The following is a 16,540-nucleotide window of genomic DNA, read 5'->3' on the forward strand; positions in this document are numbered from 1 at the left end:
GGATGTTGGCCATTTGATCTCTGGTTCCCCTGACTTTGCTAAATCCAGCTTGTACATCTGGAAGTTCTTGGTTCACGTTGAAGCCTAGGTTGGAGGATTTTGAGTATTACCTTACTAGCATGTGAAATGAGTGCAACTGTGTGATAATTTGAACATTCTTTGGCATTGCCCTTCTTTGGGATTGGAATAAAAACTGACCTTTTCCAGTCCTGTGGAGTATCCAGGAGTATTCCAATCCACTGCTGAGTATCTGTTCCATATTTTAAGACAGTAAAACTAGATTCTAGAAATATTATCTCCATCTTTTTCCTTTAAAAGGAATATCTTCCCCAATTTCTCCCATAGTCCCTACATTCCCATACAGCTTTCTTAAAGAGATTTTAAAAGGTCTTACTGTTAATAAGCTAAAAAATATAAATGATATCTGGGCTCCAAAAAAATTAGCTATTATTATTGCTTTTATTATAAGTGCTATTATTAATGACAGCAGGGTACTGAAAATAGGGGAGACCCCAAAAGAGTCTGTGTGTTTATCTTCCCATTGTCAGAGCCTTAAAGAAAAACCTAGTTCAAACAAGGAGCCAAATTATTTTTATCAAAAGTACAACTGAGACAATAATTTTCTCCCCTCAAAATGTTTTTAAAGTTAAAACAGACAACAGGTTAATATTAAAACAGCCTTTTATTGTTAATGTCACGTAAGAAATTTAAGCAAGTTACACTATCTTAAAAAACACAACTAATGCGTTTTAGGAGAAACCCTTCCCTTCCCTCTCCTCCCCCTCCCCCCATTCCCCTTGCGAATTAAGAATCTAAGAGAAGAAGTAACCATAAAACAAAGTTTTGTGGAATCCTTCATCCAGAGTGCTTACATGATGATTAGGTTATACTGCCTTCTTACAAAATTTCTCTTTTCTAGTTAAAAAAAATTTTTGTAGCCTTGATTGTTTATTACAAAAAAATTCAGTACAAAAGTTCGATATATTGAAAAATGCCTTTCCCCTCCCTCACAGCACCGTTATATATAGCAGAGGATAATCAAGAGCAGATTGCTAATCTAGATGGAGCAATCTTCAAATTAAACCCAGACACACAGTGGTTTATTTACCCTCCCCCTCCGCCTCCTAAGAACTTTAAAAAAAAAAAAAAAATACACATACAAAAAAATGTCAAAAAATTTGAGGGACCCTTTCCAAACAGTACAGTTAGTTCAGTGTCAATAATTCACATCTTGCAACAAAGTGTATGGATATGATTTCTTTTACAAAACTTTCAGTGTCAAAAAAGGAAATTAAGGCCATCAGATTCGCAGCTTAAAAATTCACATAAAGGAATATAAAAATATTCTGTGCTTCTGAGAAGGCTCTGCACTGCATGTAGGTAAGGATTACCATACTTCTTTATTCTGAGGAAGACGGCTGACTTGAGAAGCTTACATAATTGCACAGCTTCTGTTGGAACCTCTTGGGGCTCCCTGATGAGGAAAACAGAAAGAAACCTTAGTGCGAAGACAATGGATCACAGTATTTTAAAATAAGGCAGAGATACTACAAACTCATTATCACTTACCTTCAAATGGACCTTTATTACTTCTCACCCTTTCTAACCTTCTCTCACGGACTGCCCCCAGGACACTGCAACAAACTCCAGAACACTGACTCTCAACTCTAGCTGCATGGACAGTGCCTGAGCAACTTTTTAAAAAGCTGATCTAGGCCTCTAGATCAAATGAGAATTTCTCACTTACCTGGGGAAAAGGATCTATTTATAAGTCATTTTAAAGTTCTCTAAGTAATTTTAATATGCAGCTGAAGCTGAAAACCACTGTTCAGTAACATCCTTTTGTCATTTAGTAAACGAGATCAGTGGACAGGATTTCTGAACATGAGAGAATATGGCTGGCTGGATCCTCAGCTTTCACATCTTGAAGCATCTGCACTGGATTCTCTTCAAATGAGAAGTCAAAATGGCTCCATCTACCCATTTCTTTCTCACTCACTAATTCCTTAAAATCTCACAACGTGACTACGACTCACCACTTGACTAAACTGAAACTGGTTTCTTGAAGGTCAAACAAAAAGACTTCAAACCAACTCAAGAGGCCACTGGACTCTTTCTCTAATGTGAAGTCAAAACAGCTGGTCTGTCCTTCCATCTTCCTTTTTTTGAACCTCAATATCATTATTTCTTCTGATGAAAGAATCTAAGAAACCTTGCACATCTTTCATTTCTTTTTCCTTCTTGCCCTCAAGTTCAGTCACTATGCTCTAATGAATCTCTATTTGTACAGTCCCTCAGTGTGTCTGCAGTCTCCCTTCTAGAGTCATCCCTCTGATACTGTCTCAAATTCTCCTTTGCTCCAAAGTATGCATAAGCTACTTCCTTAGGCATTCCTAACTATGTCAATTTAACACCAACTTTCCCACTTCATTTCTCTCTCACGCACACACAACCTACAATAAATCTGGCTGGATGGACAGCTATACCTGGTGCTTAAGTCCTGACATATCCCCTGTGATGAATTAAAAGTCCTCATAAATTCACTGCCGTTCTTCCTATTATGAGATACCCGGGATTTACCGCCCCCACCCCCTCCAGAATTAGAGCTGGCCTATGATTTACTTTGACTAAGAGAACATGGGCTTTTAAGAAATCTAGTGCTCTCTGTTTTTACTCTCTTGGGAACCAGCTGCCATGTTGTAAAGAAGGCTGGGTTAAATCACCAAATGATGAGAAACCGCATGGAAAGAGACATGGAGAGCATTCCAGCCCCAGCCAAGCTTCCAGCTGAATGCAACTGCATGACTGACTTCACTCTCCATTGTGTGAATCAAAAAAACGCGCAGTTAAGCCCAGTCATAGGAAATAAGAAATCACTGTTTTCACCCACTGAGTTTTAAGGTGGTTTCTTAATGTAGCAACAACAGACAATCTAAACACCGATAGAACACCACTGTGTATGTGTGTTAGTTACTCGGTCGTGTCTGACTCTTTCTGACCCCATCGACTGTAGCTCATCAGGCTCCTCTGTCCACGGAATTCTCCAGGCAAGAATACTGGGATAGGTTGCCATTCCCTTCTCCAGAAGAGTTTCCCGAACCAGGGATCGAACCCAGATCTCCTACATTTTGGGGTAGATTCTTTACCTTCTGAGCCACCAGGGAAGCCCAGAACACCACTGTCTGACTTTTAATACTCAAATAACTGCCTATCCTTCAAAATACTGGACAGAACCTATTTTTCAGAGATCTTCTCAACTGTTCTGGTGGCTTAAACAGCCTTCTTCAGCATTTGACCTGCTGTAACTCAAGCTCTGAACCCCTAGTCTCTTATATTATTCTACTACCAGTCATTATAATGTTTCCCATAAGAGCAGGAAATGGATCTTGTGTCTGTTTCTTGTTTAAGCCACGTATAAAATACCTGTTCTTAACGCATTACTCACCAGAGATGTATTAATACTACATGCCTTAGTTTCTACAACCTCCAGACCCCCAGGGCAATAATGTGTTAAATATTCCTCCAAAATGTATGAGGAAGTATCCAGGCCAAAAATCCACCCTACCGTAGCCTACCTCAAGTGGTTCTCACTCTAGAGAGTGAGCTCCTAACTCCTGACTCTGGAGGCTGTATACATAAGAGGATGTTTATCTGGAGCAGGACTGGGGCTAATTAAGGCAAATGAACAGATTTATAAATCTAGAGACATGGTGATGAAGTCTTATAAGGATAAGGGTAGGAATTCTGATTAGTGATCAGACTTGAACAGCTTGAGAATATAAACTGAAGGCTTATTACTTATTAGTAATTCCAATTTAATTAATTAAAATCAAATTTGGAGTTCCTTTATTTCAAGGGCTTTCAAAAGTCTAAGCATCAACTAAAATCTAGCTTGCAATTAAATGATTAAAAACTTAAGACAGCAAGAATGTTTGCTTTACATTGAAATTGAATATTACTCTTTTTTTAAAGTTTATATGTAAATACCTACTCTTAGTCATCTAAACTCAAAGAACCCTTCAATAAATAATTCTGAGCATGCATTCCAATCCATATATACTTACATGGCATACATGTCCCACTATATTACATACATTATAAAACAAAAGACAAAACTGAAATTCAATATGAGGAATAATTTTTTAAAAAGAAGTGCTAACATTTTCTTCCAGTACTCAAACGTACTGTTATCTTGAATATCCCCTCAGGAAAAACAAACCCCACTTGGTAGATCACTGATTTGGTTCATCAAGTAATAGGAGGGAAAAAAAAATCAAGCCCCATTATTGGTTTTTGGTCTTCATGTAACTATGTTAATAAAATTTAAAAAGAATGATATTGAAGTAATACCTGCTGGTGGAAAAGTTCCTCCTCAACAGCCACTTCGGCTGCTTCTTCCTCCTCCTCTTCCTCTTCAGGTATGGTTGTTTTGAAGACTGTACTTCTCTGAGCAACCTCCTAAACAAGAGTTTGATTTTAAGTTAAAACACTATACTTAAAACCACAAAGTCTGTGGGAGGACATCCCTTCTTTGCATAAATTTAAGAAACTGCATTCCTACATCAGGGACTTTTTTTTTAAGTGGTTCATCAGTAGCTTCAACTACTAAACAGGAATTTTTGCATAATTAATAGCAGTTCTTAGATCTTCAATATTCCTTGCAGGGAAGCTACTGGGATCCAATTTGAAATACCCACTGAGAAGTTTCCACTGCTTTTCATCCCATTCTGTTACTAAGAATTCTATAAATGATTTGGCACACTAAATTCTTCATAATACTCAACAGGAATTCTGCTTAAAGATCATGGCTCCTGGCAAAGAGAGGGTACTAAAAAAATGCTGAATAAAAGGGAAGTAAGAGGCCAACTGCTGTGCTCTCAGGGATCCTGGTAGCAAGAAGACATCCTGAGACTGAAAAGGACAAGCTTTCATCCCTTCAGCAACTAGTTCCTCTTAAAAGAAATGGAATCAAGACACAGGAACAGTATTTATTCATAACATGCTAGTGAAGTCCCAATGTACTCTGCACAAAAAAACTGATTTGTCATTCACGGGTGTAACAGAAAGTAGGAGCAAACACAGATGACTTTCCTGTAGAGAATGCTGACTTGCACAAATGCAGCAGTGTTTTTGTTCAAGCACAAGGCTAACCTGATGAAGTTATGTGTCCTAGAGTGCTACAGAGCTTCTAATTTTACTCTGTACTGTGTCTTAAGCTCACTCAAGAAAGGTAACTTCAGATGAAGATGCTAAAATCACGTGAGTAAAAGCTTATCTGAAACTTAAACATGGACCAGCTAGTTTAAACTGGCAAAGGAAGAAAATCAGAGAACAGTGTCAGAGACATGAAACTTCAATTTAAAGTATATCCATGGATATATCTTATAAATGAAGTTGAGGTAGCACAGTAATGTTTTGTTTAGACTTGATTTTTGCTGCATGGCCAAAGAAGATGGACCATTTTGAGTCTCAATTAGCCAGAAACTTCAATTCTGTGAGATCAGTCTGAGTCAGATTGCTTAAACCAAATTAGTACTAACAAAAAAGCATGTGAATCCTTGGATAAATTACAGCTCTTGAACTAAGATATCCACTGAAGTATGGTGGCACACAAAACAGAAAAAAGACTTTCAAAAAGTTTTCAGAGTATCTAGCGTCCCTCAAGCCATCTTAAAGTAAGAAAAGAAAAGTCAAACAAAACCAGTTACAGAATTCTCAGACTTCCTGGTTGTCCGTCAGTTGAGAATCTGCCTGCCAGTGCAAGGGACACAAGTTCAGTCCCTGGTCTGGGAAGATCCCACAGGCTTTGGGGCAACTAAGCCCATGCACCACCCCCACAGAATCCTTGCTCTGCAGCAGAGGAGCCCCTGCAACGAGAAGCCCATGCGCCACAACTAGAGGAGCCCTTGCTAGCCGCAACCAGAAAAAACCCACGCACAGCAGTGAAGACCGAGCACAGTTGGAAGGAAAGAAGGAAGGCTTTTTTTAAAAAAGATGGTTAAAAAAAAAGTGTTACAGAATTCTCACATTTCAGCTTCTAGCAGCTCATGACAATGTACACATCCCATATGGGAACACTGGCTCTTAGAGCTTGTGATAAAACACCAGACTATGAGCCTCAAATGAGAAGCTTAGAAAAGAGCAATTTGCCCAACTTCATTAATTATGAATTACTTCAGCATAACTGCCTTTAATTTAAGCCTGCTGTTAAGCACTTTTCATTTGACAACATTTAAAAACCAATTAATCTAATGCAGAAAGCCTGTATGGAATATAAGTGAGCTAAATGTCTACAGACTTAAATCAAAAAATAGTAAAACAAATTCAGAATCAAAACTTGTTGGGAGGTTTAGGCCCAAAAAGGTACTAAAGATAAATGTCTTTACCAAAAAACTTCCTCTTAGAAGGACAGCTAACCGTATCAGTGATCTGAAAGGCACACACAGATGGTCTCTGTATCAACATGACATGGGTCTGTGCAGGTAAAGCCCTGGGTACATAAAGGTTCACCATCTACCCAGCAGTGCAAGCTCACACGCTGTCTCTCCAACTCTGCACTCAGTCATGACATGTGGGTAGCCTGAAATTACCAGTGAGTATTTACACCACAGAAATCCGCGACCACAAATCAAGATGGTTTTTATTCATGAAGGAGCTGACTGTTAAACTATGGTGTCTCAGGACACACAAGTAGTATCTACATGGAAAAGTTTCAGGGACGCCTATATTTTAAAGGTACAAAGAGATTACTTTATTTTCCTCATTAAAAAAAAAAAAATCCATGTTTTCTGTAGTGCCACTTACTGCTTTTAACCCACCAGCATTCCACCCCACTCATTTCTCATTAAGAACGCACAGTTTACCTCGGTACCCTCTCTCACATGGAGATGTGACGTGTGCATCACAAGGAGTGTGATCTAGCCGTGGAGGTGGAGGAGGGCTCAAGCTCAAATTCTGTCCTCCCAACTCCAGAAACTAGCTAAGAGATGGGCACGTGACCCAGGCTGGTGAAACAAGAGTGAAGCCCAGACGAGGACCCGCCTGGGCACCAGCTCCTGCCCACAAGAAGTCAATCTGGAATGATGGCACCTCCAGCCAGCAGCTATCTTGCATCCATGAGGGAGACACTCAGGAAACAGACTGCAGAAAGATCCCAGGCAAGAGACGGCAGAAAGATCCCTGGGGACGCTGGGTGAGCCAATGGATCAAGGCCACTCTCCCTGGATTGTTGGTATTGTGAGCTCACATATCCCCATTACTTGAAAGCCAGTTTAATTGGGTTTCCTGATGTCTCCAATGCCTCAGCAAGAAAACATGCCTTGAAAAATTAAGTTGACTCAATAAGTCAGTTACCTACAATCTTATAGAAAAATGGTCTTTACAGGTGGTCATTATGAATTATGATAAATACAGTCTGGAACCTACTAATGAACATGGCCTTACAGAATGAAATAGATAAGTGCCAAAAGTATTTGTCTGACAATCACAGAAATAAGAACCGTATTCATAATACTTTCCTCATTTCTGACAGAAGTCACTTTACACAGTCTAGCAAGCAGAAGACAAGTTTGTCAAAAGAAAAGGCAAACAAATCAACTCAACAATCTAAGATTCAGTGGTTTGAATTATGAAGGGAAACCTAAGCTTCAGTCAGCTATATTGATACATCATCAGTAACACTAGCTCGAGACATATCCCATGTCATGGTATCTACTTTGTTCACTTTTCTTTGAACCTATTTTGTGGGCTTTTAAACCTCCTGCATTCCAAATTATCTTCCTATAAGATCGTTTCTAAGTTGGAACATGTTTTCACACACAAAAAAGATGGGACTAGCTTCCATGGCTCATAAAAACCTATTTCATCTACCATGGCCCCTTATAACAGCACTTTTCAATCTGTGTGAATCGCCACTCGTAACATTTTGAAAAACACACGTATTCTGCCAGTTTCAGACGTTGGAGAAACTACCAATTTAGGAGCTGCAGTAATTTCAGCACTCGGGCAGCAGCACCAGTGACAGCCAGGAAGAGTTCCGAAGTGCTGAAGGCAAGAAGTCTGCAGGGCTCCACGCTGAGAGGAGAAAGATTCGGTTCCTTGCAGTTTGTCAATTACTGAAGGCACTTTTAAACACCCTCCAACCCTGAGAACCTTGGAGGTATTTGGAGGTGAACTGTACTGAGGTCTACAGTAAAAAAAACCAGATGCCCTTTCATTTTCAGCCTCAGTCTGAGATCAAGGGCATTCTTCCTTCAGCAGACAGTGAGTTCCATATGAAAAGCAGTCTAAGCACCAGCAGATGTTTACAGTGAGGGATGGGTGGGAAGATGGCTGGGCACAAGGCGCCTCATATGCAAACACCTCAGAACCCATCATGAATGCAGTTAACAATTTTATTTCTCTGTACTTAAGTGAAGGTCTATGTTTGAGTTTCCTAAAATTTTATCTAGTAAATTCTTACTGAATATGTGCCAGGAAAACTCAGAACAGGTCCCTGTCCCTGGTGTCTTATTACTCTAGTGAGACGAGACAACCTAATGAGAAGGCAAGAAGCCTGGCACTCTGGGGGCAGGGGAGGACTCCTGACCTGTAGCCACGCCTTCCTCGGCAGACACTTTCATCTCCTAGTGTGTGTGTGGCTGGGGGGACCTGGCGGTGTCTTTATGTGACAGTAGGGGTAGGTTAGATTCTTTGACAAGAATTCTACCACTGATAGGTTGAAAACATACACATCAAGCAAAGGTACACTCCTCAATCTTTAAACTCAGTTTCACAAGCATGCTGAAAGCTAGTAACAAGGTTAATAATATAAGCATTTACCAGAGGCCAGATACTGTTCTGAGCACTTCCCAAGGACTGTCTCATTTATATTATTCTTCAACTATCATCTCATTTATAGTAATTACTTTGTTATTACCATCTTCACTCTAAAATGATAAAACTAAGAGAACTGAAGGAACTCACCTAAAGTCAAAAGACCACTGAGCGGTGGAGACAGAAACTGAACACAGACTGAATTCTGGAATCTGCGCTAACAATCAAAACTACGACAAACTCCTATTTCATTCCTAAAATCTAAAACCTGCGGTTAGCTTTACTTTCACCGACTCAGCAGCCTTGGTCTGATTTAAGCAATCAGTTACTTCACATTTGATTTCATTCTTGAAAAGAAATCACACTTGCACGATAAACTCTCAAACGAAACTGACGCCGCAGTGGGGACACAGAGAACTGGCTTGCGGTTGCCAAGGCGGAGGGGGTTGGGGAGGGATGGGCAGGGAGGTGGGGTTAGCAGAAGTATGCTCTTACATACTGAATGGATAAGCAAGGCCCTACTTTACAATAGCACAGAGAAATAATACATTCAATAGCCTATGATAAACTATAATGGAAAAGAATATTTTTACAAAATATACGTATTTGTGTAACTGAATAACTTTGCTGTAGAGCAGTAATTAACACAACACTATAAACCAACTACACTTCAATTTAAAAAAAAAAAAAGGCACTTTGGTGGAACTGATACGTACTTCTCCCTGAGAATTTTTCAATATAACCTTCACATCTTCGCCAGTGCCCCAAGAGTTCTGGTTCTTCCAGATGAGGTCGGTGGGAGGGCTGGCTGTGACACCGGCATTTGCAGCCCAGATCTGGAAAAGAGACAGGAAATCAAATCAGTCTCCACACAGCCCTGCTCGCAAACGTGCCAATAACATAATGATGAGACTTTGTAACATCTCGTAAGAGGAGTGATTCTAGAATTTCCAGGACTATGGTTTAGCTTCAGCCTTGCTATATTAACCAGTTATGTTTCCAAGAGCTACAGAGCTTATCCAGACCTCAGCTTCCCCATCTAATAAGTAAAAATGCAGCTACAAGGACTAGATTCATATCCTAGCTCTCCTAACATGTCAGTTCACCTTGAGCAAACTACCTGACTTTTACCCTCTAGTGGGACAGAAACGGTACTGTTAACACATGGGACTACTGTGAAGGAAAACGATGGCCCACGAAGAGGAGTTGAAGCTGAAACTCCAATACTTTGGCCACCTGATGCGAAGAGCTGACTCATTTGAAAAGACCCCGATGCTGGGAAAGATTGAGGGCAGGAGGAAAAGGGGACGACAGAGGATGAGATGGTTGGATGGCATCACCGACTCAATGGACATGGGTTTGGGTGGACTCTGGGAGCTGGTGATGGACAGGGAGGCCTGGCGTGTTGCAGTTCATGGGCTTGCAAAGAGTCAGACACGACTGAGCAACTGAACTGAACTGAACTGACAAAGAGGAGATGGCTGACTCAATGAATATAGGCTCTCACTGCCAGCACTCTATTATTCTATGGGTTTTATGAGCCATCCTTCCATATAGAGCCTTCTGCCCTCCTCCAGTGGGATCCTCTAGCTGCCTACAGCAGGAACTGAGGAAATGACTAACTTCTCTCAAAACCTCTGCAGCAGACAGCCTATCTACAATACTGTAATGGAAAGTGGTATGTACCCAACTAGAGACAGTGTCATAATACTCCAGAGCGTCTGAGATTGAATTCCAAAAAGAAGTCAGGAAACAGAAAATCATTCATTAGGGTGGAAAATATGACTGCTATTGAAACAGACAAAACAAAAAGAAATATTTCCCTTTTCCTAAGTAGGGAAATTCTGCAACATTTTAATGTATTTACTGGCAGAAGAGTATTGGTAGAATAGAGAAAACTTGAAAGTTAGAAAACCTGGGTTTGAATCATGGGCATATGTGTGTGATATGTGATGTGATAGTCCCTCAATCATGTCTGACTCCTTGCGACCCCATGGACTGTAGCCTGCCAGGCTCCTCTGTCCATGGGGTTCTCCAGGCAAGAATACTGGAGTGGGTAGCCATTTCCTTCTCCAGGGGATCTTTCCAACCCAGGGATCGAACCCGGGTCTTCTATGTCTCCTGCACTGCAGGCGAATTCTTTACCGTGAGCATAACACTACACCTCTGCAAACCTCTATGTCCTCTACGAAGGGACACTACGACCAGTCCTGATCTTTTCAGAAGACCACATGAAGACAGAGAGCAAAGTTTAGTACTCTATAAATCGTTTAGGAACATAAAGGGCCATACAATGGCAAAATGAAGACTGGAGATGGTATAAGCTGGTATCTTTCTAAATGGGGAGAAAACTTTATCAATTACTAATTAGGAGAAACCCCTTTCCTCTTAAGGTGCTCCCTTGAAGCTTCCAAATCTTCCATCAGCTATATAAATGGAAAAGGGCAGAGAGCATTTACTAGGATAAAATTGAAAAAAAGAACTGGATCCAGGCTGACCTTTAGGTTTTGTGGAATATTAATCTAACCTCAAGCTATACTTTTCACTATTCCATATGGAATCATACACTTGATTTAGTGTTAATAATAACTGTAACACGTCAGTAACCTTACTGGGTAATTTAACCTAAAACTAATATGTCCTAGAGCTGTACTGTTCAACATGGTAGTCATAGGAAACTTGTGAGCACTTGAAACGTGGCCAGTAAGTATATCTCTAAGTATAAAGATTTAGTGAAAAAAAAAAAAGTAAAATAGCTAGTAATTTTTTCTATTGATCATGATATAATAAATTGTTGAAATGATAATATTTTAGATATACTGAGTTAAATAAAAGATAGTTCTAAAATTAATATCACCTTTCTTTTTCCCTTGTTTTAAATGTGGCTACATGAAAATTTTAAATTACATATGTAGTTCCCTTATTTCTGATCTAGTTTTAAACTGATCTTTGCTATTGGAAGATCACTTATCACTACCATGTTCCACAGAGCTTCTTAACACATTTAATGCCAGTTAACAAATGAAAAAAACAAGTATTACTTTTTTATGTGAAAACTGATTTCTCCCCTAGATCCATAGAATATATATATATATCAATTGAGTCACTGAGGAACTACATTCAGTGGAAAAAGCAGATGACTGGCCTAAGGGTTTTATACTACTTTAAAGAGATAAAAAGCACACTCAAATCTGAAAATTCTGAATTAAAATGTCAGATTCTTTCCACTACATTATGCAGCTTCCACATGACACACAACAGGCCGAGCAATTTTCTCTCACTACAATAATCACAAAAGAGATGAAAAGACAGTGTGGTTAGGGTATGTTCCCATTTTCACTAATTATTACAAAATTAGCATCTGATATTTTCATAATGTGGTGGCAAGTTCTATGAAAACATTTTTAAAAAGAGAAGTTCTAACCTAGTTGAGGCTTTGATATTCAACACTAAGTAAGGTTTGTATCAATCATAAAATATTAAACATTTGTTTAATATTTTTAAAAAAGAATTGATAAAAGGACAGCCACTTCAACATTCTTTACACATGAAAACAGTGACTTCTTTAAAATCTGTATCAAACTTAACATATTTTGTTTGCTAAATCTACTTGCTGAGTAAAAACAAAGGAATTGTGTGTTTGCTCAATGGAGAATATTTCTCTAAAAAATGAGTCAGTAATACTTAGTAATGATTACATATGTGAAACTTCAGAACACAACCACAAAGCACCAACAGTCAGAACGGCATGAAGCCCATCTCCCTCTAAATCTTGACAGCTCAGATATCTGAAAAACCACGCTAATCTTGCTAAAATATTATGTTTAGAGAATGATACTTTACAACAGTACCTATCACCTAGCTGTGTTCAGTTGCTAAGTGGTGTCCAACTCTTTGTGACCCCATGAACTGCAGCATGCCAAGCTTCCTGTCCTTCACTATCTCCTGGAGTTTGCTCAAACTCATGTCCACTGAGTCAGTGATGCCATCCAACCATCTCATCCTCTGTTGCCCCCTTCTCCTCCTGCCCTCAATCTTTCCCAGCATCAGTCTTTTCCAATGAGTCCACTCTTCACATCAGGTGGCCAAAGTATTGGAGCTTCAGCTTCAGCACCAGATCTTCCAATGAATATTCAGGGTTGATTTCCTTTGGGATTGACTGGTTTGATCTCCTTGGAGTCTCCAAGGGACTCTCAAGAATCTTCTCCAGCACCACAGTTTGAAAGCATCAATTCCTCAGCGTTCAGCCTTCTTTGTGATCCAACTCTCACATCCATACATGACAATGGAAAAACCATAGCTTTGACTATACAGACCTTTGTGGGCAAAGTGATGTCTCTGCTTTTTAATACACTGTCTAGGTTTGACATAGCTATTCTTCCAAGGAGCAAGCATCTTTTAATTTCATGGCTGCAGTCACCATCTGCACTAATAATCTTGGAGCCTTTTTGTTAAAACAAGTCCCTAGCCCAACCTCAGAGATGGTAACGAAGAGTGAGGTAGAGTCTAGACACCAAAACACTATCCAGATGATACTGATCCTCACCTGAGGCTAAAGACTGCTGTTTTAAGCCATACCTCAGCATTAACAGATCACCTCCTAACGGTTCTTTATGCCAAGCAGTATCTCCTGCGTTACACTGGGCTACCATACCAGCTAACACTCAAGAGGCAGCTGCTTTTGTTTGTTTTGTTTTCCTTTTGTGGGGAGACAAGCAGGGAGGGGTGGGGGGAATCAGCTGTTAATATCTACTGGAGTAGATAAAAATATTTCAGAGGCCAAGTCTTTCACTTTTAACAGTCAATTACCATCTCAAAAACACAGAAGTTTTTAAATCTTTGGTAGCACTTGTAATTCCCTAATAATGTCAAAAACGTTTTAATGCCCATTTCTAAAATGTGTCTCTTTAAGCCAAAATGGTTTCAATTACTTTAGTTATTGGTTAAGACGATGAAATTAAACGATAACTAAATTAACTTACTGTAACAGTCTGGCCTGCCTTCAGCACGTATCTTGAGGTATATTTGTAACTGACTGATGTGTCTCCAATTTTTCTGATCATCTCCCAGCCTCCCATTGGTTGGTCCTATTGAAAAAAAAAAAAAAACTCAAGGTCACTTCAAATATACGAAAAGTTACGGAATAATCAAATAAATCAATCCCTAGGCAGTTAAACTAAGACAACTTTATGACTGTCTTCCCATGGTTCCTATTTTCCCTACTATAAAAAGAAAACATGGTTTTGTCATTCAGCAAAACAGAAACTTTGACAATGCTGCAATCTTATTAAGGTGCATGATCTTAAAGAGGGCAAAATTGGAAGAAAAGAGATGTAAACCAAACTAAATGGTCATATTCAATGCTAGATTAGGTGCATAATTTAAATTTACAACATCATCTAGCTTAATAACTACCAGTTCACACATCGAATTTTTGACCATTGTAAGGTTTTAAAATACAGACACAAAAAGCCTGGAAAGAGATGGAAGAAAATACACCCTTTTTCTTCCACATCTGTACCAGTTGTGCCCATATTTAACACTTACCTTAAAGCATAAGAGGCTCAAAAAGGGTTTTTGACATAATAAGCCAGCCCCAAGCGCTGGCTGTCAATGCTAACCCACAGCCTGCCCAGAGCTGCCTGACTCCTAAGGAGCAGTTCAGGGTATTAAAGCAATTAGCTGCACTAATTTATTTATATCCATCTCCTACTTAAAGACAGGAATAAACAAGGCTGACAGCCAGCTCCAGAACAGCTCCAAAAAGGGCGGCAATGACTCCTGTAACAGCCAAACTGCTACAGTGGAGCGCCTCCGTCCTTCAGTTTCCAAAGTCGTGACTAAGAGGGCTTACGGCCTGTGCTGTTTTGTATCAGAACCACTAAAGCACCTTTGCCCATCCAAAGTATTTATTCATCCACACACAAGACAGTTTTAATAGCTTTGAGGAGAAGTGATTTTACAGACATTTTACAAATCCTGAACGTGCTTCTGAAAGTGAGATCCATTCCACTGTACACCCCAGACCTGCCTCTGGCATCATCTGACAACCCTTCACAGCCCTAGCTCGAAAGTTCAGGATTCCCTGCTATGAATATTTTATGTTTACTTTTAAATAATTTCAAGATTGGGCTTCATATTATTCCTAGTGTATATTAAATCAACAGTGTTCATTCCTTTATTTAGAGAGAAAAACACTCCTAACATATGTCAGAGTCTGGGCTCATATTTCCTTCCTTTCATAAAGCTAACAGCTGTGAAAGAATATCTACATAATCTATCTTCTTCACAATTCTGGCTAGGACAGGGAATATTAATAATTCATCCTTAGGACGGCCACAGTGACAAAATGACCGGGTGTGAAAAAAATCCCTAGCTCTCTAAAGAAGAGCTAACGAATAAAATTTTTAAAACACTAAGTGCACCATCCCTCTTCCTTTTCCTATTCAAGTTTATGCTACACTTCATGAATTTGGGTTAAAAAGGAGAGGGAAACTCTTTTATTTCATGAAGACGACTGAATCCAAATAAAGGCTGAGGAGTTATTACAATTGCAAGACACACCCCCAATCAGCAAAGTCTCCCTGGGCAGACAGGGGTCTGTGTTCTCACCTGTTCCGAAGTGTTCTTCAAGCGGATAAATTTTCCATCAACATCTATCTCTTCAATGCAGACATTCCCAGTGGCTGAGGCAGAGTGAGAGATGCTGACACTGCTGCTGGCCTCGGATTCCTCCACGTCCACCCGCTTCCGCTTCCCCCTGGTGGTGCGCACGCTGCGACTCGAGGAGGCGCGCGACACTGTCACGCGGGAAGAAGGGCTTGGCGAGAGCTTCAATCTACACAGGAGAAATAAAACACTCCAGTTATGAGACACGTGTGCTCTTCCTACTTAATGCACATGCATCACTAAAGCACAACACTAATGACGATCTGTTAGACAAAGCCAACGTACATCTTAACAAGAAGAAACTGACTTGTGCTACAATGCCCACTATCAACACTCTTTGTAAAAATTATTATCTGAATGTTTTAGCTAAGAAAAGACCACAACCGTAATGCAGGAAGTTTGGAAAACGGGGAGAGGGGGTGGTGAGAGGTTGGGGTGAACCACTCATCTACCATCACCCTACCACAACCACTGTTACCTTTAGTATACTTTCCTTAATTTTTTCAAACCTGTATTTTCTGTTTACAAAATTACAATCACAATGTATGCAATATTGAAATTAAATGTCTTTTTATTCTAAGTGAGATACTTTCCCTTTGGAACTTTCTTCTCAGAAAAGGTCTAAAAGGATTTATACACTAACCAGATTTGAAAAGTATACAGTCTCTTTCAGCAAATCTGGTATTTTGCAGCATGCCTGTGTGCGTGCTCAGTCGTGTCCGACTCTCTGCGACCCCACGGACTGTAGCCCACCAAGATCCTTTGTCCATGAGACTTCCCAGGCAAGAATACTGGAGTGGGTTGCCATTTCCTACTCCAGGGGATCCTCCCAACCCAGGAGTCGAACCCACATCTTCTACAGCTCCTACAATGGCAGTGGGATTCTTCACCACGGAGCCACCTGGAAGTCATTTTGCAGCATATTAAATTATCAAAACATTTAAAATCCCAAAGGAGAAATGGTATCCTTTCACAGTTCAGCATTTAAAAGTAATAATACTAAGACTGCTTATACATCTTCTGTTGTTGATGTAGAAGTATGATCTATTATTACCTA

At 39.8% G+C, this 16,540-nt stretch overlaps 1 protein-coding gene across 2 annotated transcripts in view; it reads right to left on the reverse strand.

Annotated features, from left to right (window-relative positions):
- Positions 1 to 663: 663 nt before the first annotated feature.
- LMNB1 (lamin B1) overlaps positions 664 to 16,540 on the reverse strand; it is a 53,075-nt gene continuing 37,198 nt past the window's right edge. For both annotated transcript variants that reach the window (XM_043912214.1, XM_043912216.1), the window contains 5 exons: positions 15,427 to 15,652; positions 13,797 to 13,901; positions 9,531 to 9,650; positions 4,351 to 4,458; positions 664 to 1,474 (listed from right to left, as the gene is read on the reverse strand). In XM_043912214.1, the coding sequence (XP_043768149.1) occupies positions 1,433 to 1,474; positions 4,351 to 4,458; positions 9,531 to 9,650; positions 13,797 to 13,901; positions 15,427 to 15,652 (601 nt within the window). In that variant the 3' untranslated portion in view covers positions 664 to 1,432. The remainder of the gene's footprint in view (positions 1,475 to 4,350; positions 4,459 to 9,530; positions 9,651 to 13,796; positions 13,902 to 15,426; positions 15,653 to 16,540) is intronic.

This window comes from Cervus elaphus, chromosome 9, assembly GCF_910594005.1.
Source record: "Cervus elaphus chromosome 9, mCerEla1.1, whole genome shotgun sequence".
In the NCBI taxonomy this organism is placed as follows: Eukaryota; Metazoa; Chordata; class Mammalia; order Artiodactyla; family Cervidae; genus Cervus; species Cervus elaphus.